The 27,283-nt window shown below is 45.6% G+C and overlaps 1 protein-coding gene across 2 annotated transcripts in view; it reads right to left on the bottom strand.

Annotated features, from left to right (window-relative positions):
- The window catches only part of spag9a (sperm associated antigen 9a), a 32,787-nt gene extending 5,588 nt beyond the window's left edge, over positions 1 to 27,199 (bottom strand). Inside the window, exons 1-24 of one of the 2 annotated variants that reach the window (XM_076266526.1) lie at positions 26,717 to 27,199; positions 23,686 to 23,806; positions 20,432 to 20,502; positions 20,122 to 20,213; positions 18,536 to 18,686; positions 16,333 to 16,416; positions 15,024 to 15,144; positions 14,631 to 14,724; positions 13,952 to 14,073; positions 12,355 to 12,412; positions 11,706 to 11,858; positions 11,500 to 11,551; positions 10,925 to 11,070; positions 9,965 to 10,021; positions 8,582 to 8,755; positions 8,081 to 8,210; positions 7,842 to 7,928; positions 7,422 to 7,571; positions 6,946 to 7,108; positions 4,154 to 4,363; positions 2,997 to 3,192; positions 1,929 to 2,051; positions 463 to 543; positions 83 to 150 (exon numbers count right to left, since the gene is read on the bottom strand). In XM_076266526.1, coding sequence (XP_076122641.1) covers positions 83 to 150; positions 463 to 543; positions 1,929 to 2,051; positions 2,997 to 3,192; positions 4,154 to 4,363; positions 6,946 to 7,108; positions 7,422 to 7,571; positions 7,842 to 7,928; positions 8,081 to 8,210; positions 8,582 to 8,755; positions 9,965 to 10,021; positions 10,925 to 11,070; positions 11,500 to 11,551; positions 11,706 to 11,858; positions 12,355 to 12,412; positions 13,952 to 14,073; positions 14,631 to 14,724; positions 15,024 to 15,144; positions 16,333 to 16,416; positions 18,536 to 18,686; positions 20,122 to 20,213; positions 20,432 to 20,502; positions 23,686 to 23,806; positions 26,717 to 27,016 — 3,004 coding nt within the window. In that variant the 5' untranslated portion in view covers positions 27,017 to 27,199. The remainder of the gene's footprint in view (positions 1 to 82; positions 151 to 462; positions 544 to 1,928; positions 2,052 to 2,996; positions 3,193 to 4,153; positions 4,364 to 6,945; positions 7,109 to 7,421; positions 7,572 to 7,841; positions 7,929 to 8,080; positions 8,211 to 8,581; positions 8,756 to 9,964; positions 10,022 to 10,924; positions 11,071 to 11,499; positions 11,552 to 11,705; positions 11,859 to 12,354; positions 12,413 to 13,951; positions 14,074 to 14,630; positions 14,725 to 15,023; positions 15,145 to 16,332; positions 16,417 to 18,535; positions 18,687 to 20,121; positions 20,214 to 20,431; positions 20,503 to 23,685; positions 23,807 to 26,716) is intronic. The other variant, XM_076266527.1, reaches the window with a different exon arrangement.
- Positions 27,200 to 27,283: the final 84 nt, after the last annotated feature.

Here is a 27,283-nt window from a genome sequence, read left to right as displayed (position 1 = left end):
ACCACAGACTGGAAAAGCATCCCAGTCATTAGACTATAAACAGTTTCTTCAAAAGGACAAGACAGAGAAGTCAGGTCCTTACCTTGTCCTCTGTGGAAGATGGCCAGAGTCCCATCAGACAGGGCGACCAGGACACGGCCTTTCACATGCCTGCAGAGGGGAGAGCCAGTACAGGCATATCACAACATACCCAAAAAGGACCCAAGGCCAGCAGTTTAACAGGGAGAACATTACTAATGCCAGACACATGTGTTCAGATGAAATGTTTAGTCTCTGCACTGAGGCTATTTTTTTTTCATTTTTATTAAACACCTACTATAAAAATACAGACAAAGAGCCCACACAGAGATATCTGTTCATATCTCTGATACAGATACCTAGTCTTGTGATGTATGTAATGTTGTTCTCTTGTCAGTGCCCACTTAATAGATGGAGTTTGGTAGAAGTGTTTTTTGTACTTACACGATGTTTAAGATGGAGTCTTTCAGCTTGACAGCATGAAGGCACTTCCTCCAGCGCGCCACCGCAGAGTGGACGTACAAACTGGGAGGAAAAAAAACCCATACAGACGCAATCAGATTTATCAGACCACTTATGAACCAAGAGATGACCAGTCACCTCAGAGATCTAAGAGAAGTCCAGTCTGCCAACTAAACAACAGACACGCTCGCTCTCGCTCTCTCTCTCTCATTAGCATATATACAAGACAAGATCTTCATAATTGATAATCCTTGACCTGGTGATGGGAAATCATCTGCCAGGGTGACCCATAGGCTAAGATACATCACCTGTCGGTACGAATAAGAGTATTGTAAACACCTGAGGTCCTAATTTGTTTGGTGGACAAAGTGCAAAGTCTACTTACTTTTCATGACGACCCCTAGAGGTCTGATATTTCAAGTAGCATCTATGGAACTCGTTTAGATCAATTGAATATGTACCGGTATATAGGACACTGGTCACCTTTGCACTTCAATGTTGCTGTAATGATATTTAGGGTTATTTGTTCATGTCAAGATCTCTGCTAGATTGGCTTAAACACCTGTGGCAGTGTTCAGCTTTTTGTGATGTCTCAAACACTAAATGAAGATGTTGATCTATTGATGACAGAACATATATTATGTTTTTATATAACTCATCCCACATTGATGAACTAATAATAATTGAAAAACTGTTTTAATGTCTAAGTCAATGTTCTAAGGTAATTGTGTGCATTGTATCTAGTATCCCAAAAAAGTGAGTCAAATCAAGCTCATCTCTGATAATGTACTACAGGTGTGTTAGATCACGTCACCATATTAGGTGTGTTCCTTCACTGGTTGTTTGTAAGACTTAAGAAAGGCCACAGGCCGAAACGTTGTTTGTATTAAACTACTGGCATATGAGCTGCTAGAGTGTGCGGCCTCCCTCTGTTCATCACAAAGTGCAAAGTCTGTCAGCGTGAAAATACAGCTGTCTTGTGCATATGGGAGTATTGAGCTGAGAGATCAATGTTTGCGCTTCAGTGTCTCCCCCCACGGTGTTAAACTAGCAAATAGATTTTGTCTAGTTATTAAATTAGCTTTAGTCAGACTCAAGACTTTGCCCACCTTTTAATGTAAAAATGTAAATCAGGTTTCTAGGCCAAGTATACTCACGTATACAAGGAATTTGGTCTCTGCATTTATCCCATCCGTGAATTAGTGAACACACAGTGAACACACAGTGAGGTGAAGCACACACTAACCCAGAACAGTGAGCTGCCTTGCTACAGCAGCGCTCGGGGAGCAGTGGGGGGTTAGGTGCCTTGCTCAAGGGCACTTCAGCCGTTCCTATTGGTCGGGGATCGAATCGGCAACCCTTCGGCTCCAAGCCCCAAGCCCTAACCAGTAGGACACGACTGACTTTAAATGAGGGCCCCTGGTGGTCATCAGGCTGGTTCCCCTTACCATCCGTTTTGGGCGCCCAGCCACATAGTGGGCAGTGTGCTGCTCATCCTCTGGCTCTCATCGGTGGCCGAGTCGTGCAGGCTGGAGTCTGGGGAGCCCCCGTCAGCCTCCTGCATCACCTCCCTGAGGAGGAGAGAGGGATGGAGAGGGAGAGAGGGGGAGGGAGGGAGGGATGGAGTGAGGGAGAAAGAAAGGGATAGAGGCGGAGAGAGGGAGAGAGGGAATGAGGGAGAGAAGGAGTGAGAGAGAGGGATCAGAGAGAGATGGAGGGAGAGAGGGAGAGAGAGGAGAGAGGAAGAGAGAGAGGGAGAGACGGAGAGAGGTGAGGGAGAGAGAGAGAAAGTGGAGATGGGGCAAGGGAGAGAGGGAGTGAGGGAGAGAGAGGAGATCAGAGAAAGATGGAGGGAGAGAGGGAGAGGGAGAGAGGAATAGAGGGAGAGAGCATGAGAGAGTGGATGGAGTGAGAGAGTGGAGGCCAGAGAGGGATGGAGAGGAGGCAGTGAGTGAGGAGTGGACCCTTACTGACACTGACTCAGAGATTCACATTGATGCCAAAGCAACATCAGCTGAAGAACTGCAAAGCTTCCAAGACAAAACAAACTTTATTTAAAAATTATTTTCCGTAATCACCGTATTTTGACAACCTCAGGATTGCAATAAGATTAGTAAAACACTGAATGCAAATGTGCATGCTGACAACTGTGCCACACATGTATGAAATGAGTATGAAATGAGATACTGTGAGGCTTCTAGAGGGTGAGTATTCAAATGTGTGCATGCTTATATCTGATGCCATCTGGGAAAACCCTTCACATGGTGCAGTTTTACCAACTTATGATACCATCCCAGCAACATCCAAGATTTTGGAAGGATGGTATCCAGGATTTTGCTAGAAGACAGTGTCCAGAATGTTGCTAGGATGGTATCAGAATCTTCAGTTGGAAACAGAGCAAAAATCAAGGATTTTCGAGTGCACCATGTGAAGGGTTTTACTCGATCGCAGCGCATATGTGGCTTATACATGCGACCCACTGCCGTGTGTGTTCAGTAGTCTGTGGTGGTTCTGACCTGGCTCGCGTGTCTGTGGCTGAGTTGGGTTCGTTGGGCTGGGCACCCAGTGGGTCGGTGAACACGTGCTCCGTGTAGATGCCAGGCTGGCTGGGCTCGGCGCCGTGGCCCTCCTCCTCGTCCTCCGTGGCCTCGGTCGCCTCCTCGGCTGTGGGCACGCCGTCCTCGTCAGGGCTAGCCTCTCTGGACAGAGCCACTGCAGGAGAGGGACACGGGCCAGACGTTAGAGAGAGGGGCTGGAGACCAGATGCAGCATTGAAGTAGCTATGAGTCCTTCCAGTACTACCAGTCCAGTAAGTGCTGTTGGATTCATTGGTCAGTCTCTCTCTCTCTCTCTCTCTCTCTCTGTCGCTCTCTCTCTCTCTCTCTCTCTCCCTCTCTCTCAATTCAAGAAAGCTTTATTGGCATGAACGTTTCAATAACATTATTGCTAAAGCTCAGTTACATGTACACATAAAGTAGATGCATAGACAGACAATTACATATATATTATACATGTATCTCTCCAAGGATGTATGGCAATTTACAGTGTGGGCATAACCTGTCCTCTCTGGGCAGCCAGGTTTGCCTGCGTCTGCCTTTTTCTATGGCAAGATTGTGCTCGCTGAGTCTGTACATTGTCAATGTTTTCCTGAGTTTAGGGTCTTTTACTGTGCTCAGGTAAGTAGCTGTTGTTTCTCTCTCTCTCCCTCTCTCTCTATTCAATTTAAACATTTGTTTACGTAGAGAATGCTTGGAATACAGTACATGGCAAATAGATATGCATCCAAGATTAACAAACAAACTGGTGAGTGTGTATGTATGTATGTGCATCTCTTTCTCTCTCTCTCTCTCTCTCTCTCTCTCAAGTTCTCCTCTTCGGTTTCATGACTTGTTGAGTGCCTTGAATACTGTGGTCTGGTGTGGACTTTACTAGCTGATCCAATACTGTTCCATTCAGATGGTGCTATTTAGTTACCCTTGTCTGTCACATCTTTTAACCCAGAAAATCTGCTGCGTGCCTGCTGCAGGTGTCTCTGTGAGTGTGTATTGGGCTCTCATCTACTGGGGACAGGGCTAAAATGTAAACTCTGCTGCGTGCTGCCGGGGTCTCCGTGAGTGTGTACTCTCACCTGTGGGACTGTGCTCTGTGCGTGTGTGTGTGTGTGTGTTCTCACCTCTGGGGCTGTGCTCTGCTGGGGATCCCCCAGACTGAGACGATGCGCCCCCTGGTGGCCCCTCTGAGGTGCAGCCCACGGCCGACACGCCGCTGAGCGCCCCGTCACTGCCCCCCGAGCCCACTGACCCCGTCAGAGAGCCCTCACCCTGACCTGCCTCGGGGTCCTGGGGCACCTCCTCTCCAGCCAGGTAGTCCGACTCCAGCACACCTGAGAGGAGCCACATTTTAAACACACACACACACACACACACACACACACAGAGTTTATTACATATACATACACACAGGTTTTATTACACACACTCACACAGGTTGTATTACACACACAGAGGGAAGAATATGCACAGAATTAGTAAATGCATACACCATAATCTGTGTCTCTCACACACACACACACACACACACACACACACCCTATAAGAATCAATGGATTAAAAAATGAAATGATCTCACACACAGCCTTTCTCTATGTCACACACACACACACACACACACACACACACACACACACACACACACACACACACCACACACACACACACACACACAAACTGTAAGAGTCAAATGATGAAATAATTAAACAATGTCAATCACACCCTTTCTCTACGTCACACACACACACACTCACACACACACACGTGTGCGCACACACAACCACACACACACACATACGCACACACACACTCCCTATGAAAATCAATTGATTAAATAATCAAATGATCTCACACACCCTTTCTCTATGTCCAGTGTTGGGCAAGTTACTTCAAAATCGTAATGTACTATGCATTACTTATTACTGTCATTTCAAAGTAATTTGTTACATTATAATATTACTGTCTCTGAATTGTAAGGCATTACACTACTATTGCATTACTTTTAAGTTACTTTCACCAAAATATCTAGAAATATGGATTTGCCATTCTAAATGCAGTTTATTACGCTCAATGCAGCTTGCTCTTCCAATGGAGGGAGATGTGGTATAGCATAATGACTGAGCTAGGCTTAAGGCAACAGTAGAATGCAATAGGCGCAGTGCTCATAATCCAATACAAGGAACAATCATAGTCAGAATTTTGTTAAAAACCGACAAAAGGTCAAAGTCTGGTAAATTGTGATAGAAATACTGTAACTTTAAGGCCTAGGCCTACTCATTAAAATCAATAGAGAGCCTACTATATTGTAAATCAAAGCTTAAAGGAACCGTATGTAAGATTGTGGCCAAAACGGGTACTACAATCACTTTCAAATTACTGTAGAGCGGTGTATCCCCTTCCCCTCCCCTCTGACTGGCAGAGTTGGCAACCGGATGACGAAACACTACTGACTTTGTGATTAGTAGATAGGTGGAGGGTGGCGCATTAGGCCAAAACACAACATGACAACATCAACATCAGCCATTTCCGTGCCCTAAGTGAGTGGCTTTGAGTGAGTGACATTTAAATGATAACTCAAACACCTAAAGTAAAATAAAAGGCCTATTATTTACAGACCATTACTGTGTATTTTTAAACATTAATTTCTGAAGAAATTCTGTTTTACTTATAAATGGTGCACTGTCACTTTAAGAGCATTGATCTTTACGTTGGCATAATGCCCTTTTGCCAGCTCTTGTTTACAAGCCTTATTGATAGCACAATATTAACAATAATATACACAATGTTAAGTTGTTTTAAGCAACCTTCATTGCTTTGGAAATGGAAGTATGCAATGACATGTTGCTTCACATTTCGTTTTGCGAATAAAGTGAATTATGAGCCTGGTATCCACCTAGCTATCTGAATGGAATGCGTTTCAGTCGACTCAGCATATCATGTCCTTCATGTAGCCTAAATGCTTGGAAAACGAATGATTGAAGACCCACCAATTCTAGTACTACGTGGTGATTGAGAGAACCCAAAAGGTATCAAACTTGCATGTAACATCGTGTTAGTGCATTTTGACATTGTAAACGTTATTGATGAAGAGTGAAACGCAGTTTGCAGTAAAGCTACTATTCATTGGTTACATTTGGGTGCTCCCTCTGTCCTTTGGTGCCCAATGCAAAGTGCGTGATGCGCGTGGTGGGAGCGGTGGCACTGCCAGGCTACACAATCTTTTCCTGCATTTCTATCCCATATTCTCTTCAATTTAAGTTCACAGCACAAAGCTGACATGCACAACAGCATAGTTTGTGTTTTTATCAAGAATCAAAAAGATTAGCGTGGCACTAGATGTTTCATTAATTTACTTGTGCTATTTCGCGAGCTGAGAGATCTTTCGGTTTCGCACACAAAGTGCACTAACTATTATGTTCTTCATAGCCTTGTCTCTGACAAGCTGAAAATAATGAGCGTAGGCTTATGTCCATCCCGCAAATAGAGTCCGCCTGCGAGTCTGCTGCAGCCACAGTCATATTCAACCAGTATCAGGAGATAACGTTCTACTATTTTGCGCGGATTTTTTCTCCTCTGTTGTTCTCGTGTGGTGTTTGCGAATATGTGTCAAAACAAAACAAGCGCTTAATTTTGGGTTAAACTGCATTGTAACGCGCGTTACTGAAGTTTGTACCGAGTAAATATTACCCAATTTTTTTTTTGTAATGCCTTACATTACCGCGTTACCGCAAACAGCAATATATTACAGTAATTACATTACTTTTGTAACGCATTACTCCCAACACTGTCTATGTCACACACACAGACACACCCTGTAAGAGTCCAATGATTAAATAATCTCAATCACACCCTGTTTCTCTACGTCACACACACACACACACACACACACACACACTTGGGTTGCGGCATATCTTACCTGGCACACTGGCGATGCAGAGCACGTGGGAGTTGCAGACGTAGAAGCTGTCCAGCGGCATGTTGGGCTGGCTGGCGTCCATGATGAGGACCTTGGTGGCCGAGTTGGTGCTGGTGCAGAGCCACACACGGCTGGACATCTCCGCCTGGGGGTCCTGCTCCAGCTGGACACAGAGAGGGTCATATACAATTACTGATACGCTGCAGTATGCGCTCACAAGCACATTGTGCTTACTGTGTATGCAAATGCATTAAAATATGCATCCATACTCTCTCTCTCTCTCTCACATACACACACATACTGACAGACACACACACACACGCACGAGTGCATGCACGCACGCATGCACACACACACGCACGCACGCACGCACGCACACACGCACACACACACACACACACACACACACACACACACACACACACACACACGCACGAGTACATGCACGCACATACACATGGGGGGTTGGGACTCACCTGTGCCTGCTGCTCTAGCTGGTCCAGGCTGCTCTGGGAGCCTTTCCTCTGTCTGAGGCCTTCAGACTCTGCTGTGCCACTCTCTGCCACCAGAGGGCTCCCTTCTCGGAGCCTTCCCCCAGACAGGTTTACTCCAGCTGCACACCACACCTGGAGCGGGGGGGGGGGGGTCGAAGGTGGTTCAGAGAGGTCATGGCATTCACGTTCAGCCATCATCAGGATATACACAAGCACAGTGCAGCGCAGAAGTGCAGTTAATTTCATAAACACACGTATTTCAATTAATTCAATTAATAAAATCAGATATTTTTGTGCTTCTTCTTTCACATATTCAACACATCATGGACACTCTTCCTAGGCCAGTCCTCATCTGCTCCCCCTCTAAGGGGTTCATGTGCGTGGGAATTGAGAGAAAGGTACCTTCATGGCCGTGTCTTTAAGCTCTAGAGGTTTCAGGTACACGGGAACGGGAAGGTTCTTATTCTCCACCTGCCCTCCATTAGTTGCCTGAGATGAGGAGAGAGACAGAGTTACAGTCCATAAGCATCACACACTAGAGAGAGAGTGTGTGTGTGTGTGTGTGTGCATTGTGTGTGTGCATATGTGAGGAGTGTGTGTGTATGTGTATGAGTGTGTGTGTGTGTGTGTGTGTGTGTGACCTTGGACTTGCTGGGGAGGCTCCAGCCGTGGGCCTGCAGACGTCCATCCTCCTTCTGGACGTGGGCCTTGACCTCGCGGTACTGAGAGCGCTTCAGCTCACGCCGCGACGGAGAGCTGCATGGGTCCAGCCTGACCGGAGGAGGGACAGGCATCAACACAGATATGCATAACACACACACACACACACATACACATACACACACACTCACTGCCCATATGCAATACAAAAACAGGGCGAAATAAAACAATTTGGATAGGCAGACACTGCTTTGCTTGAATACGATTCTTCACAAAGAGAGACATTTTCACACCTTTAGCAGATTATTTGCTTTACAATTTCCCCATCTCAAAACTGACTCTTACAATTAGCCCAAGATAATACTCCAACCATGACCAAATGATGGAAAACTGTGGATAACCTCTGGTTAAAATATGGCAATAAATCCCATGTGTGTGTGTGTGTGTCTCTGTGTCCGGCTCATCTGGCCTCACCCACTCACCCTTCACTGAGGAAGTCGAAGGCTTTGGACTTCTCGGTGGGAAACTGAGAGAAGGTGCTGCTCTTCTTCATCATAGAGCCCGGGGCGTTGTACTTGACGTTGGAGCCCAGCTCCGGAGTCTTCCTCAGGGCCGTGCTGTTACTGGAGCCTGACGAGCTGAAGAGCCGGCTGAAGCTGAGAGAGAGAGAGAGAGAGAGAGAGAGAGGAGGAAGAGAGAGGGACAGAGAGAGGGATGCAGAGATGGAGTATAGATGGAAAGAGAGATAGATATGTGGATAAAGAGAAGGAGAGATGGAGTGGGGGAAAACAGACAGGCAGGGTAAAAACTGCAGGTCAGGGGGTCATCTGCAAACTTCACTGAGGCCATTCGACACAATCACAAAGCATGCTGGGAAAAGAAGCGTGCCACATGGGGTGTCACGCTGCAAGCAAATGCGGCTCCCTCTGCTGGCTTTGTAAAAGCACTGCACATTCCAGCCACACCCTTTCAAAAGGCATATACACGGTCACACAATCAGCCTACATTTATCTTATTGAGAATACAAGATTGCCTGATTTCTATATATGCCTCAATTTACCTCATCTATATTAAAGTATCCATCTATTTAAAACAATGACTTTCTACAACAAAAATGATGGAAATTATTAGTATGTGTTCTTACAAATGCTTCCTTAATGCATAACTTTCTAGGCCATTTTAGAGTGTGAGGAGCAAAATAAGGCTATCTGAATGTTACGTTAGGGATAAGGTATAGAACGGCAGTCATTATCGAAAAATAAGTCCCGACAGGGCGAACAGGACCCCCACACGCCAGCGAAGGGGTCTTGCTTTTCGTCCTGAAGGGACTTATTTTCCGATAATGACCGCCATTCTATACATTATCCTGCTTATTACACAGCTACTTGCCAATACCCTTTTAACCCAGCACAGTGAGGGAGCCTGCGTGGGTCTAGTGTGCCACACAGAGGAACAGGGAGAGCGGAAGGGTACATCTCCATGAAGCACCAGCCTAACAGGGAACCCTGAGAATTCTGTTCACAACCTGATTCTAAACATAAACAAGCCTCTCACTACATTTTATATATTTGATGGACTTTTGAGGTACAGCTTTTAATGAAGGCATGACTCCATTCTCTGCCCAAATAAAGCGTCTCAAATCGGTGCTTCATGTGGATAGAGGGGCTAAGGGTCAAAGGACACTGCTTTGACAACTTCACCTACATGCTGCTGAAAACAGAGTAATAAAAAAAGAGAAGAAAAATAAAAAATAAAAAACATTTGCCTGATGTCTGACGTAGTAGTGTAGAAAAGTACAAACTATGCAGGTGTATGAAGTGCAGTAAAAGTGCAAGTGGTGTATAAAACTGGGATGAAGAACTTACAACTGCCAGATGCTGGATTTTTTCTTCTCACTGGTGTCTGGGTTACCCCGTGAAGCCCTGCGGAGAGAGAGAGAGAGAGAGAGAGAGAGAGAGAACTAAACAAAAAACAAATATAGAACCAGAGGCCAGTAGAGACACAGTGCAGTTTCATCACAAATGAAGCCATCTGTCTTGTTGGCCAAAGCCTCAGGTCAGGTCAAATTTCAAAACATGGGATTATTCTCTGGGGCCCAAAACAGCAGCAATACTATTAAGGGCACATGGAATAAGGAGACGCTGAGGACAAAGCAATATTTCAGTGCTCCCATCACTCCCATATATATATATATATATATATAATATATATCACCTCACAGACAATCCTGCCCAGCCTGAGAGGTGGCATGGTAAAAATAATGAGTGTGTGTGTGTGTGTGGTGGCATGTACTGTACTGTATGTCTGATTTTTAAAAAAGAGCGCTGTGAGTGTGTATGCATATGTGTGTGTGAGAGAGTGAGAGAGTGTGTGTGTGTGTGTCTGAGAGCATGTGTGTGTGTGTGAGTGTGTGAGCGTGTGTGTGTGTGTGTGTGTGTGTGTGTGTGAGCGTGTGTGTGTGTGTGTGTGAGCGTGTGTGTGTGTGTGTGAGTGTGTGTGTGTGTGTGTGTGTGTGTTAGCGTGTGTGTGTGTGTTAGCGTGTGTGTGTGTGTGTGTGTGTGTGTGTGTGTGTGTTAGCGTGTGTGTGTGTGTGTGTGTGTGTGTGAGTGTGTGTGTGTGAGCGTGTGTGTTAGCGTGTGTGTGTGTGTGTGTGTATGTGTGTGTGTGTGAGCGTGCGTGTGTGTGTGTGTGTGTGTGTGTGTGTGTGAGTGTCTGTGTGTGTGTGTGTGTGTGTTTGAGTATGTGTGTGTGTGTGTGTGTGAGTGTGTGAGTGTGTATGTGGTGGTAGTAGTAGCAGCAGTAGTAGTGGTCCTGGTGAGCCCTACCGGATCATCTCGGTCCACCTGACGGCCTCCTGCAGCTCCATGAGCCTCTCCTTGTACTGGTTCCTCTCCATGAGCACCCGCGCCATCTCCACCCGCGTGAAGCGCTTCCTCTGGGCCGTCGGCACGTCACTCTGCACGTCCCACTCCTGGAGGACACATACACACACACACACATACACACACACACACACATACACACACACACACACATGAATTCTGGAACATTCTTACACAGGATCGATTAACTTTTAAACTTAAATACTGTATGAGTAGCATTCAAATTAATGCACAGCAAAGTAACATACTGGGGTGGACGCTAAACTGGAGAATGATAAACCCATTTCTGATTCTGATTAGTTACTGTCTTACATCATACTGTGTAAGGACGGAGTATGGTGAGAGTAGTCAGGGGACCTATTGTTTCATACTCACTGTGGTCCTATACCAAAACTCAGTACTGGAGTGCTGATAAGGATGCTAAGCTTTTAAGCTTGTCTTCTGCATTTGCTCCACTCTGCTAAATACAGATGTGAGATGAGATAGACATGCTGCTGCTGTCTGAGGCACAGTCTCACCTCATCCTCATCTGTGGTTTTCTTCTTGGCCTCCTCAGTCTCCGCCCGCATCCTGGATACACACAAACAAACAAACATAAAATATTTAACATTGTTTGTTAAAAAAAAAACGAAAAAAAAAGCTTCAGCCGTTTTTGAGACGCTCAGTCACTGCAGTCCTCCTGAACTACAGAGGGCGCTGTGAAGTGAGGCAGGGAGGGACTCACTTCTTGAGCTCATCCTCCAGCTCCTTGTTCTTCTCCTCCAGTTTGCCCTTGGCCTCCAGCACGGCGTCCAGCTCACCCTGGACCACTTCCTTCTCACAGGTCAGCTCATCCAAGCGCACAATCAGGTCGTTCTTCACCACGTTCAGGGCATTTCTGCAGTCAGAAACAAAGACGGTGTTAGGTCCAAACACACGCAACAGATGACCAGAGTGTTTGGCAGTCTGTTTCTCTTAAATGGTTAGTAAGATAAGTTAGTAAGTTAAGTTACACTAGTCAATAAAGACCGTCCCACCAAGTTTTATACCTTTTGAACTAGACATTTTTTTTTTTATTAGATGATAATCAGTCACTGGTTCTAATGAGTCCCTAGCGCCCTAATGGTTTTGAAACATCTCAGAAACATTGCTAAAGCACAGCTATTTCTCTGCAAAGCAGATACCGTGTGTTATTGTATTACAACTCTGTACGAGAGGTGTTATATGAATTGGTTGGATTAATTGACTGATTGATTGGTTGATAGTGATGTAATATTGTACAAAGCATTGGTTCAAGGATTATAAAAATGATATAAAATGTCTAAATGTCAATTATCAAATGACATGATTACACGTGTCCTATCACATTACAAAGGAAAACATCAGATTCTTACTTTGTCTCCAGCAGTTGTGTGTTTTCCTGGATTAGGTTTTCCACTTCCCTTCCCATACCTGCAGACAGCAACATATTCTGTGTCATTTGTAAAGTTCCACTCGTTCAGTCACCCTCATCACCCTGCCTTTCAGGATTTCAATCTGATGAAGTATATGCACTGCAAACCTTTACATGTACATCTGAAGAGACCAAGTCCAAGACAGACACAAAGACTGACTCCAAACACGTACTCAGTCTAAGAGAACAGACTCCACAGTATGGGTGAGAGAGAGAGGACAGAGAGTCTTACCCAGTATATTTTGGACTGAAAAACCCATGCAATCCAAGTTAGGTGAGGACGACAGAAGCATGGAGGTTAAGACATGAATGAGAAAATAAAAATCGTGAGGTGGCGGGAACGTCATGCACCAAGAGATCATAACAAACTGAAATAGTCTGAAATTGTATGTTGGTTGTGAGGGCACATAGAAACACGCATCTATCAAATACATGCATATAAACAAACAAAAACAACAAAAGCCTACTGTCAGAACCAACTGTGGCTATGCACTCAACTAGGAACCATTCTGAACCACTTTCAGCTCACATATTGGTACGCTATTACTGATACGCAATGGCATTAAGTGGCATGCCATCACTGACTCAAGAAAAGACCGACTGATTAATGATTAATGTAGACAGGCATGCTTGGGCGGCAAACACAGGGAGGAAAGAGAGAGAGAGAGGAAAGAGCGAGAACTCATACACACCAGAGTACTCCACTGGGAAGGAGAAGGAACAAGAGGCAGAGGAGAAGACAGCAGGAAGAGAGACAGCCACGTTAGCGCGCGTGTACGCACACACACACACACGCGCACGCATACATACACACACACACACACACACACACATGCACATATCTGCCTAAGGGGGGGCACCTGGGTTTGCTAATGCTTTACAACTGGATCGGACTGGACTGATTGCGTTATCTGAGCTTTCTTTACTCAATATTGTGCCTGTATTTCCACTGTCTAGTTAAGCCTGCTCCTGTCATGTCTTTGATTGATGTGGAAGTGATAGATTCGATTGTGGAGGAGGGGTTACACAAACTGTCCCAAGAGGGATATTATGTTCATAGGACTGTCATGTTCGTATAACGTTTGGCAAAAAAAAAAGTTATATTTGGGGACCAACTTCACACGTCAAATGCCTAATTGTTTTATAATCTCGCCCTGAAGTTCTCCATTCAGTGGGGTAATCTCTGAAAGAAGTTTGATACCACTCTCTTTGAGAGCACAATAAAGGAACATGGCAACAGATATAACCACAAGAAAAGATTTCTGCTGACAGTGGTTGCTCCCGGGTTTCTGGAAGGAGTAATTTGTTCAAATAATGACAACTTACATGAATTGTTACAACTGCATCTAGCAATTCTAAGACATAAATTAGCACAAAATCCAATCCTTCACATTCCCTATGTCAGATTCTTCAGATTGAAATTTAATTCCACAAAATTCAACACTTCAAAGACCCGACACGGTCTGCCACATGCCCCCCTGAGGGACACTAGTCTGTGTGTGTGGTTGGGTCCCTGAGAGGTTTGAGGAGGTGTTTACCTAATAGGTCAGCTCCCTCGTCCACGTCTCCGATCAGCCCGCTGCCCGCTACGGAGAGCTCTTCAAACAGGGACTCTGTGTTACGGTCAAACGCCATGTTCTCAATGCCTTTAGTCGGTGTGCTGCAGAGAGAGAGAAAACAACTTCACGTTACAATACAATATGAGCATCACATGATCCTGAACAACTTGGATTTTTTTCTCTTACTCTTAAAAAGAAATGAATTACACAACCACACACATATATATATATATATATATAATAATATGCAAAACCTTCTTATTAGATTAGAACCAGCCAAGATTTGGCCCTGCTCCCCATCTTTTGCATAATCAGCATAATCACTGTGTCAGTCACTACTTAATACAGATGGAGGGGCAGAGCTGAAGTGTGCTACCTGGCTCCCTTGTAACCACTGAGGTGAAGTGTGCTACCTAGTGTGTTACCTGGCTCCCTTGTACCCACTGAGCTGAAGTGTGCTACCTAGTGTGCTACCTGGCTCCCTTGTAACCACTGAGGTGAAGTGTGCTACCTAGCGTGTTACCTGGCTCCCTTGTAACCACTGAAGTGAAGTGTGCTACCTAGTGTGCTACCTGGCTCCCTTGTAACCACTGAGGTGAAGTGTTCTACCTAGTGTACTACCTGGCTCCCTTGTACCCACTGAGCTGAAGTGTGCTACCTGGCTCCCTTGTAACCACTGAGGTCCATGTCCAGCTCTGGCGTGGACTCGATGATGGCCTGCACATCCGATTTGTCCTCGTCATCAGCCAAACCTGCACACAAGCAAAAAGACAACATTACTAAACACTCCTGCAAACAAAAATCTACTCTCCAATTCTGACCAAACCACAGCAATTGTTATGCTTTGTTAAGTGGCTAGACAGATTGGCATGGAGAGAGAGCCAGATCCAAGTTACCCATCATCTGGAACTCGGAACAGAACCGCATCCGACTTTGGAATGGTTCCAGGCCAATCTGGTTTAAGACAGACAGTACCCTTCAGGAGTCGCCTGCAGTCTGGTAACTGTCTGGCCAGGGTCCTCTCTGTAAGCAGTTGTCTGTTGGGACTCACCGACCGACACAGACTTGGTCCCTGGGGCAGCCTGCACCTCCATGTTCTTGCTGTTCCTGTCTGGACCATCCCCGAGCTCCGAGGCCGTGGTGGACATCGGGGTCAAGTCGGACAGCTCATCCTGTGACAACGACCCACAGAGTAAAGGGCGTCACCAGTGTCATGCACAGGTGAAGGGGGCAGAGGTGAAAGGTTACAGCCGAGCACACACACACACACTACATGGACCAGACTAACACAGAGGCAGCTCGGGATTCAGTCCAGCTTTAATGGCAAAATCCTGGCTCCAGAATCCAGGCAAGTCAGGCTTTGGGACACACAATGCAGAGAAGCGCCACAGAACACACACAAGCACAGTGTGACAGAGACAGGCAGCCAATGCCCATATTATTCACTGCTATTGAGGCTCTTACAGTACAAGCCCTAATAATGAACCTTTCATTAGCTATAATTGAACATGGGATATCATTCATAGACATATTAAACATTGGGCTTTGGTTGGCTTTGGCTTGGCTTTGCATAATGGAGACCATTTCAACACATAACACACTGAGAAGCAACACAGAAAGACTCAACACTACAGACAGGACACTCAAAACTATTTCAGAAGTGCACGGACTATCCACATAGATAGACAAAGACAAATTACACACCGAGACACATTCGTACAGAGACACACAGAAGAGAAAATAAACCACAAACCACCATCTCTCTGACGTAATCTCAGAGGAAATGTTAAAGTGCATTACAAACACACCTGTTAAATAAACTAATATCCAGTCAATGCACTGTCTGTCTACTCAACCACAACTAGTTGATGCTGATGATATTAGTGCGCAAATAATGTCAAACATGAGTACAAACTAAAATGGTGTAAGAATGAAGCACCATGCAATGAACAAAATGTGCAAAAAATGTGACAGTCGATCAACAAGCTATATGCAACCACCTCGAAACAGAACTCTTATGTAATTTTCAATTTGACTTGATCATTCCTGACTTTGTTGATGTTGTTATTTCACAGCCGAATCAGATGTTCCTACGGGACCCAATTAGAATGCTTCAGTACCCCCCCCCCAAATGGTTGCATACAGCCCCCGTCTCAGCACTAGCAGGAGTCTCTCGTTAACGGAACTTAAGATGAGAACCAAGAGCACGGCACAGCACTGGGACACTCAACACTGATACGGGTGGTAGTGTGAGACTACTGCTACGGTTTGGTTAGGGCGCTCTGTAGGGCGCGGGCAGTAGCAGAGCGGAGAGGGCTGCCCGCAACCACCACCACAGCCACCGCCACGGATGCAGCTACCTTGCAGTCGTCTGCCAGCGAATTCCCCCAAGGCTCCTGCGCACTCTCACCCTCACGCTTTTGGGAGTCCTCAGACTCCAGCTGCTGAGGGGAGAGAATAGCACATGAGGGCAGCAATTGGTTGTTTTCTTTTGCTTTCCTTTTGCTTCCTTTTTTCTTTTTTTTTTTTTTTTTGTCATTTCTGTGAAGCAGCGATGGAAACATCACACAGGCAACACACACTGCTTAGCTGAGTGAGTTATACCACCTTGTGTGTGTGTGGTCGTATGCAGCTTTAGTGGCTTATTGCAGTTGTGACTTCGGGGGTTTGAGACAAAAGAAGATTTCTTGGCTTTTCTTTTTTTTTCCTCACTCAAAAGAAGAAGCACAGTACAGAAACACATCTGGGTGGGGAACACCCTTTTGTCTGTGCTTGTGTGTTGCTCAAACCTGGAGCTTTGAGACAAAAAGGAGAAGAATTCATAACTTTCATACATAAGTATCTGAATCGTTTTCAACGGATGAAAGTGTTCAAGCTGTACCAAATTTCCCTCACAGGATCAAAAGAGTACATATACTTATAAAAGAGTATATATACACTGAGCGCTGAACCATTCAGAGGAGCCAAACTTGGCAATTAATCATTTTGATTTCCATTTCTGGATATACATCAAATGATTGAAATTAAATGTAAAACAACACGTTTGTTCTTCTGAATGGTTTCAGAATTCACTGAAGTGTTAATGACCATTGTTGTGAGTCCCCATATTATAAGCAGTGAAGGTGACGATAAGCTGAATGCTTGAGCAATGTTGGATGCTGCAGATGTGTAATTGTAAACCTTTAACCCTCACTAACAAACGTGAATTGGACTTTGACCTAGATAGTCATTTGTATTGCATGAGAATACAGCCAGTGAAAATAAATCATTTGCAATTGGTGTCCCCCTATAAAAAATAGAAAATTGTTACATTTGTTCAAACTAGAGGGTAGCGCAGACATTTTGGCAGCCATTTTGGGAGATTCACCAGCCTGTGAATAACCTCAGCTATCTTTACACTCTGCAGAACATCTTTGTTTTGTCAGTGCCTTCTGTTACTATGGCAGCATTTCTAAAGCACTGTAGTCCAGATGCTCTTCCCCTATCCTAAAGATCCCATCTGACAGTTCTTCAGTATATTACACAAAGGCTAAACGGGGCCAACGGTACCGGAGATGTCCAGCCGAGCTGCAGCTGACCGAGTTCACTAACCATTAGCATCTCCAAAGGGGCCTGATTAGCATTTCACTCAAGAATCAGTTACACTCAGGGCTTCAGCTGCCTTCCACTAACTTTAAACTCATCAGTCAGTCTATCTGTGTGTGTGTGTGTGTGTGTGTGTGTGTGTGTGTGTGTGTGTGTGTGTGTGTGTGTGTGTGTGTGTGTGTGTGTGTGTGTGTGTGTGTGTGTGTGTGCGTGTGTGTGCATGGGTTTCAGAGTCATGCTAAAAGAGAAATAGAGAGATTGTGTGTGTGCCACAGGGGAGGACAGAGAGAGAGAGAGAAAGAGGGAGACGGAGAGGGAGAGAGAGTGTGTGTGTGTGTGTGTGTGTGGGCACACAATTGACTGAGTCCCACTGAAGCTGGTGCCAGCGGAAAGCGGTCTCCTGTTACTGATTGTGCCACCTGAAGCACACACACTGTGTAGCTCAGCTCTCCTCACATGCCTCTATGTGCTGTCTATACTGAGGGGGCGTCTCATAATCCTCTAAGGGGGAACATACGCTGGCTCACAACACACACACACACACACCAACACAACTCCCTCTCTCTCTCTCTCTCTCTCTCTCTCTATCTCTCTCTCTCTCCAATTTCACCCTCATAGCATTCTAGTTTAGTATGCAGAGTGCATTTTTCTAGTCTTGGCAAAGAACAACCTCACACTAAATTCAACACTAAATTCACATCAATAACCAACACTAGCTTTCATATCTGAAAACAACTAAAATTCAGCTTAGTTTGAGAAGCAAAAAAATCCCGTTCTTCCAGTTTTGGTCACTGCCACGGTAGTTTTCGGGTTACACAAATCCTTTGCCATAAAAGTAGAACATAATGTTAAATCATCATCTTTCTCAGGACCCTAGGCAACTGTCGGTCTAATTTCCATGTGCTTCTACTACTGATTACTGCCACTTATGGGTCAGGTGGCATTTTGGGGAAAGATGGCATGATGAGCTGTGCCTACCTTGAGGCTGGCATTGGAACGTGGGTGGGTGAGGTCGTTGAATCTCCAGCCCTCCGTGCCAGGCGTCTCGCCTCTGCCGAACACCTCGGGGGTAAGGGCTGCATTCCCACCAGGCGAAGGAAAGATCCCTAAAGACAGGGGGCGCTCTTTCCTGCTTGAGAAGAAAAAAAGATACACAATTATGAGGAAGGGGAAAAAGCAACTTGATATGCCAGTGTCCCTTTGGTAAACATACTTTTAAGGACTTTTCGAGGTTTTGGAAAGCTATTAACCCACCCATTTTGCACACCCTATTCCACAAACCATGAAAGCCGCTAAGTAACAGCCCATTTATTTGGCCAAGGTGTTCACACACAAAACCCTTTCCTATAAAAAAAAAACCTCTATGATCGATGACTCTTTCTAAAATAAATCTAGCCGAGCCATAAAGCTCAGAACACAAAGCTGACCTAGATCACACAGTGTTCTAGAATACTTCAAAGACAAAGGCCAAAAACGGAGACTGCGTGGAGACCAGACTGACACTCCTGATAATACTGAGCCGGAGCGAGGGATGAGGCCTGATGGAGCGAGCGGAGGAGGAGGGTGGGAGGAGCACAGAGGCCCCCTGCAGAGGCTGCTAAGCCTGGGCAGAGCTGATGGGAGCTGCTGGGTGCTGGGGAGCTGGGGAACCTGGGGGAGAGGAGGGGAGTGGCTGGCTCTAGCGTAGATGAGCTTATTTTCATCATCTTCCCACTCAAAGCACACACAGTTCTACTCAAATGTCCTCACATGTGCACAGACAGAAGCAGACAAACACAAACACACACACACACACACACACACACACACTAGGGGAAGGGTCAGAGCTTTCACTAACTGACACATTCACAGAGAACGAGCACAGAAGACTCACTATGGCCACCAACGGCATGAATCAGATGTCTGCACACACACACACACGCTTTTTACCCCTGCTACTCCCCCCACCCCCACTCCGCTCCCTTTGAGTGGCTACTTCTGCCCCAGTGCAGGGTGAAATCACTGTTGAGACTGACTCCATCTCCATCAACCACTGCCACTCCCTTCTTAAAGTCTTCTTCTGTAGAAGAGGTGAACTGGGCACTGAACATCTACTGCAAGTTCATTTTCCCTGATTAGATCAACACTATTTGGATAGCAAGTTATGCAGGACAAAGAGACTCTTTGTGACTTCGACTGAAGCAAGAAAACTTCCTAAAAACCAAACTGGTCATACCCTAATTGTAAGCATGGCAGGAAATTAGTACACATTTATTACACATACACAGTGTAATATGTGTAATAAATGTGTACTAATGTGTACTAATTTCCTGCATTGTGTATAAACTGCATGACAGTGTTGTATACCAAAAAATAAATAAATATGTGTATTGACTACCCGTGCATTAACCGCAGTGCCCAGTAGCCCAATAAATCAGAATCAGATCGTGCTTTAATCAGAAAGAAGAATGAACACAAGAAACCTCACAGCTGAAGAACTTTTGCAAAATCAATCAATCTTGTATAGAGCTCGGTTGATAGGCCGTATATTACGGTAGTGTATAGTAGAGGTTGAGTGGTCCTACCGCACTCGTCCCAGAGTTCCCGTGTCTGACGCATCTCCGCCCAGCTGCTGGAGCTTGATACGTTCCACGTGCTCCATGTAGTTATGGATCATCTGTGGAGAACACAAACCAACAAAGCTGCCTTCACCAGTGGCCTACACATCAAAGTTCAACATACCGGTACCTTTCATACAAATACATGGGAAGAGGAACACATGTGTTTATAGGTGTACACACACACACACACACACACACATGGGACCGCAGCCTGCAGACCCAAATGCAACACCCCCCTCCATCCCCTCCCCATAGAGCTGTTTCAGTAGCATACCTCTGTGTGGCGCTGGTGGAGTGAATTGAACTCCTTCTTCAACTCGGCTTCACGCTCCTCCAGCCGGCTGACTGCAGACAGAGAGAGAAAGAGTGAGAGAGAGAGAGAGAGAGAAAGAAAGACAGATCAAGAGTAAATGTCAGAGTAAAGAATGAGTTACCTACCCCAGCATTAACCACCATAGATATTAGAAAGCTAGATACCGCATTGTCCCTCAAGTTCTATTAGGTGGCATACGTAAACGCGGCCGCCATATTGCATATGGGCATAACTTGCCGGCAAACAGAGACACCTGTCTGATTTCCAGTCAGACACACCTGTTTCTCCATTGGCCTCCAGTGATTGTTGCCCTCACCAAGATGGCGGCGCTATTTACGTACGTTGTGGAGCCCAATGCGGTATCTAGCATTCTAATATCTATGTTAACCACCACTGTGAAAAACACCACACAGCCAGACACACTGCAACACACAGCCTCACAGCCCTGTTCAAAACAACCCTGTTCAGCACACATTCACAGTCCAGCTCTGCATTCAGCAGACACTTTGATCTAAAGCGATTCATTTCTGTGTGCCCCCAACATCTACAGAAACGCTAAACTCACGCGGTGGTAGAACATGGTGCCTACACAGGAGTGGAAGTGTGGAAAGTCATCATGGATAATCACATTAGCACCCAGTGGTGTGAGGGTGCTGTTTCAGTGTGGGGTAGGGTGGAGGGGAACTCAGAGTTAAACGGGGTGAGGCTTTAGGCCGCCACTCCCCTTTTGATGTGGGCGTCCCGGTAATCTCCTAAATGATTTCAAGTGGGCTCGACTCACGGGGCGACAAAAAGACATAATCCCACCATGAGCTGCTGGGATTAAACTAAACCCTGTGTAGTGAATGCGGCGCACTGTCAATTTCCCAGTGGCGCCGCCCAACTTTTTATTACTGTAACTTTTTAAATCAGAATCAGTTCTATTGGCTAAGTAGGTCTACATCAGAATTTAGCTCTGTTGGTGACTCAAGAAAGACACTACAGACAATACAGTATACTGATAACATGATATAAACAAACAATATCCATAAAATGCAAATGTGTGTGGCTGCTCTCACTCATTTCCAACACGGGTCAGCAAGAAACATGAGACCCTCTTACTAGACGTCATAATATCCTCAGGCTAGATGTAGAACCAAGCATACGGTAGTGACAACTATTATCCTGGAGTTGTACTGGGTTTGTAATTTCAAGGCTAATCTGGGCAGAGCATACGCCAGCAGTGTTACTTCAGAATAAAGAAAGAAAGGAGGCAGCATAGGTGCTCCTCTGGTCAGACGCTGGTGAAAGGTCAAAGGTGCTTCTCTGGTCAGATGCTGCGTGGACGTCAGACAGAGAGAGAGAGAGAGAGAGAGAGAGAGAGAGAGAGAGAGAGAGAGACTGGCTCGTTCCCAAAGTGTTGAAGACTTGGCATGTGCATGACCAAATGCTCATTACTATATTATATACAACCATAGTAGTATGATGTATTAGTTCTGCCACTTTATCTCCATTCATCCAGCAGATCCCCTTACACTAATGAGGCCTTCATCAATTCTATGAAAAACACAATTTGCATGCTAATGTCCTCTGGAGATCCTCACCACTTAAGAAAGACGGGGGAATAGAGAGGCGCATGGCCTAACACAACCGCATGTGAAGACACAATGGCAAAGACGACCAGTGGAGAGCCACACAGGCCTCTTTGGGGCTGAGCTTGAGGAGGGAGCATTTTAATATGGGAATTAATTTCTCTCAATATTTCCTGCATCAGCCTTTATGACTCAGTCCTCTCCTGTCATGCACTTTCAGAATGGCTAAGACCAATATTTTCCTTTAATGGACAACAACCAAAGTGAATTGAGGTAGCTAGCATTTGGAATAAATAAATAAAAGACACTAAGTGGTGATTTCTGATGTGATGAAGTAGTCCAGTTCTGTTGGGAACATGATGGAGCAGGAGCGACAATCCTGCAGACAGCACCAACCCCAAACCTGACACAAGACAAGACAAGACAAGACAAGACACATCTCTGGCTACAGGGCAGGCCCATGTCCAGCTTAAGTCATCTCCTATGCGGCCCTGCTTGGAGGCCAAATCCAATCTAGTGGGTGTGTCAATGCCAGGGTGATGATTTGTGATGCAACAACGGACTCGGATCCCAACACACTTGGCCCTGAGCTGCGGCAGAACAGTCATCAATCATTCCCCACGATGGGACAACAGAGGGGTGTGTGTGTGTGTGTGTGTGTGTGTGTGCATGTGTCTCTGTGTGTGTGTGTGTGTGTGTGTGTGTGTGTGTGTGGTGCGTATGTGGTGTGTGGTGTGTGCTGTGTGTGTGTGTGTGTGTGTGTGTGTGTGGTGCGTATGTGGTGTGTGGTGTGTGCTGTGTGTGCTGTGTGTGTGTGTGTGTGTGTGTGTGTGTGTGTGTGTGTGTGTGGTGCGTATGTGGTGTGTGGTGTGTGGTGTGTGCTGTGTGTGTGCTGTGTGTGTGTGTGTGTGTGTGTGTGTGTGTGTGTGTGTGTGTGTGTGGTGTGTGCTGTGGGTGTGTGTGGTGACATATTACTGAGTCTCTCATGGACTTGAGTATGGTGTGTGGAGTGTAAATGGAAGAGTTTAACAATTAGGTCATGACCACTGCTCTGTGACTTCGAAGTGCACGGCGTTTCCCAACACCACCATGAAATCCGCAAATGGGACAGACCGTATCTTAGCCACACTGAGAGGATAAATGCAACACTAATCCAGTAATCCAATTAAGATCTCCCTGAGCATGTCAAAAACACAGCAAATCACAGTAAATGGGAAAAGACGAGCTGCCTATATATTGGTCGCAATCATATGGGTGGAATATAACCCAAATGTAGGACAATGGGATCTGAAATGAGAGAAAATAATGAAGAAGATGAAGTAAGTATAAGTATAAGTATAAGTATATATATTCTTTTGATCCTGTGAGGGAAATTTGGTCTCTGCATTTATCCCAATCCGTGAATTAGTGAAACACACTCAGCACACAGAGAACACACAGTGAGGTGAAGCACACACTAATCCTGACGCAGTGAGCTGCCTGCTACAGCGGCGCTCGGGGAGCAGTGAGGGGTTAGGTGCCTTGCTCAAGGGCACTTCAGCCGTTCCTACTGGTCAGGGTTCAAACCAGCAAGTGCTAACCAGTAGGCCACGGCTGAAAGAAGGAAGGGAAGAAACGAGGGGAGAGACAGAGGGATGCTCTTACTCTGGTCGACATAGTTCTTGATCTTGAGCTCCAGCTGGCGAGAGTGCAGTCCCATCCTCTCCACACTCTTCTGAAGGTCCTTCTTCTCTTGCTCCTGACTGTCTTCAAACTCAATGAACTTCTGCTCAGACAAGAACAGAGGAGAGGAGAGAAGGGACGAGGGGATATGAAAGCCTGGCCAGCCTAGTGTGAAAACCATCATAAACATGTGGTGACATACATACTACATTGATATAGAGCTGCGCCAGCTATAATGAGATTATAGCGTGTGATTGTGCTATAATGTAGTATTAGTGTGTGGTATGACCATTAAAGAGTAAACAGAGTCTGGAAACAGCATTATTCCGCATGATACATTATTACCACATTTGTACACATAAGCTATCTGGAAAATACTGTCAAGACCATACTTAGCAAGTGATGCATCCACATATCAAAATGTTCCTGTCACACCACTCTAGAAAGGAAGGAAACATGTGGCAGAAACAAATGTGTCACACAACACAAAGATGTCTGGAAAATGCTTGTGATCCAACAGATAGAAACTGTGAACGTTTTTTTGTTTGCCAGAGGAATTCCGGGACACCTCCCACCACCACTGTGCGTCCTGCACAGATGCAACATCCTGTCCAAAGTAGCCCACAATGCATTGCTTCCCGCCAATCTTCACCCGGCCTCCAGGAATGGAAGAAATGAGATCTCCGAAAAAAATAAGTAGAATCTTTAATTATTCTGAGACTGACAGGGATAGGCCACCCTAATTATGGCAATACAACGTGTGCCATTTTCAACACACAGTAGGCTTGGCTACACCTTAATAATACCACATTTGAATTAACATAAAGCGCTGCCACATAAAGTTATCAAATTAAGTAAACACTGAAGTGTTAAATTAACTGGTGTCATTAAATGGACATCAATCCACTTTCCAGTTTGAGTTGCACACAAGTCAGCCCACATTTATATTCACCAAATAGCAGGGCAGATTAGAAGACTGTCTTAGATGAAAACTATGGGTATCACTGACTATAAAATCAATACAGTGTAATGTGAGTGGATGCTTCAAATGCCACACTCTTTCAAAGCAGAGGGACAGTTTTTTTAGAAACCCCCTGTAAAAGACCGCCTGCCTGATAAACCGACAAATACCCACAGGCACAGGAAACACTCCTCTCTGGCCGTCACAACAAAGGATCATATGACCTGGAAGTAACGGCAGCAGCCCAGCCTAGTGTACCCCCCCCCCCCCCCCTCCAGGCTGGAGAAGCCAACAGGGGATTCGAGGGAGGCAGGGCTCCTTCAGGGGACTCCTAAAGGTGCTGGGTGGGGGATGTGTGAGTTGGGAGTTTGTGAGAGGAATCATTGTTACTCTCGCTCCTAGTCAGGGTGCTGCCTGGACCAGCGAAGTGACCACTGCCAAGCACCACAGCAGCTACTTCAGTGCCCGGAGCCTACAGAGGCTACATGTCACTGTGTGTTTGTGTTTGGGGCAAAAATAATCAAATAATGTGGGGAACCACAAACAGGTCAGAGGGGATGAAACACCGCAAGCAATAGCGATCACACTGTGAGGATGTGGTCTCACTTTTAAAGTGTCTGTAAAACCACCTAGACTGCCAATAAGAGGCCTGAAGGCACCTTCAGTTTCAAGGTAGGACCCTTTCTTGTTGTGACAAACAACGGTGAACGGAAAGACTCTTAGGCTTTCATTCTCTCCTGGAATTACGTGCAGCTACACATACAAATGTGGATGCAAGGGACTATAAAAGAGCCAATGTGGTATTTTTATTCAAGCTTTCACAACTGCAACCTATCACGTTTTCTACAGTATAAAGTCCATGATATTCACAGACAATGTCCTCCACTTGACAGAAGAGAAAGTGCTGAGTCATTCACCAGCTCAGGACCATCTAGAATGCTGTGTCATGTTCTCAACAACAGCCGATTCACATCAATTCAACAAGAAACTAATCATGTTGTGTTTGAGGTATGGGGCATTTTTAACATGGAAACTGGTGTAGGGGCGATAAGAGTCAGCTGCTTTGGCTTTCAGCACTGTGACATGGCCATTTTCACAATACCTACAAGGACCCAGAATGGACAGAAAACAGAAAAAACAGTTGCTTCCTGAATTTCCCCTTGGGGATCAATAAAGTATTTATCTATCTTATCTATCTATCTATCTATCTGGTTGTAAGGTAAATGTGAGAGCAGCCCACTATTGAAACTCTATTATAATAGTGCATGGTTATGGGGACACGTTTGTTATTTCTTCATCGGAGATCAGCATAAACCCTACTTCAAGTGAAGCTGATGCATTATTAGCATATGAAAAGACTGACAACAAAAACAAGCATGGTCTATAGGCGAGGCTACTACTACATTATTTTAATTGCACCCTGGGCAGAATAGGGCACATTAAAGTCTTCTGGATTAAAACAGTTTGACCGTTTCACTGGCTTAGTCTGAGAGCGAATCTACTGTACACATGCCCGCTCGTTAAATCCATCCCCCCCCCCCCCAAAGAGCATGGATAGTCCAGTAGCATCACTTTCACTGAGACCCGTCCGTGGCTCCTGAAACCCGTTATGAGCACACTGTGGTTCCTGGCCAACAGTTAAAAATTGGCCGGTATCACCGCTCTGGCATAAAATAGAATTCTGAGCAGGTTAACGTTAGGAATGCGATCGCTAGTGCTACTTATTCAGTGTACACACACTGAAGATCCAGGTAATGTTGGATGAAAACAATTCAGTGTTCTGCCAATGCTATTCCACAACCAAAAAAAGCGAAGCCTGAAACCCATAGCCTACTGTAACAAAATGTATTGCATAACGCTATTAGCCACAGAGGTCTTCTCTAGCTGGTGCTTTTTTGGGGAGGACAACACACGTGTAGGAGCGAGTCAGGTGCAAAACAATGATGGCTAGGTTTCAGTGATGGAGAGCATCACTGACTTCACATCAAACCCGCTCTCTCACATCAATCGCCCTATTCTCCCTTTCCTCTCTCCCAAGCCCCACAGACTCACCTCCTCTGCATGCTTCCTTAGTGCTTTCTCCCGCTCGTACTGGGTGATGAGCTGTTCGTTGTCCTCCTTCAGCAGTTCGATTTCGACTTCGTGCTCCTGATTCTCTGCGAAAACAGAATCCAGATTCTCCAGCACCGCGACTACAAGCGGCATAAGTTCTTTCACAACGTCTTCGTCGTATTTCCCTATCAGCCTTTCAAATTCACGGTAGATGGAGCTGGCCAGGCCCGAGACCCTTTCCGACATCATAGCCGTTGTCCCCGGGTCGTCCTGGTACACAACTCCGTCCTCCAACTCCATTTTCTTCCCTTTCTATGGCAAATATGTCCCGTATTGTATCCCCACGCTCCTCCACCAATACGGCTGGTACTGTAAAGGCGGGCGCGACAATATTCCCTTATTTTTCTCCAAATTTCCCAGCTATAGCCGTGCTACATACAGTCCCTCCCGGGAAGTGGCTGATGGAGCCTATTACGTGGAATATTTTCTCGTAGTCTCTCCCATAGACCCACAACAGCTGAGTTGTTGTCCAGACAATCACGTGATGACGTCATATTCTTAAAGCGT

Source organism: Alosa pseudoharengus, unplaced genomic scaffold (assembly GCF_046254945.1).
Source record: "Alosa pseudoharengus isolate Yale_2024_CS ecotype anadromous, Long Island Sound unplaced genomic scaffold, YU_APseudo_1.1 YU_APseudo_1.1_scf_4, whole genome shotgun sequence".
NCBI classification, from domain to species: domain Eukaryota; kingdom Metazoa; phylum Chordata; class Actinopteri; order Clupeiformes; family Clupeidae; genus Alosa; species Alosa pseudoharengus.
This window is presented reverse-complemented; position numbering and strand designations above follow the sequence as displayed.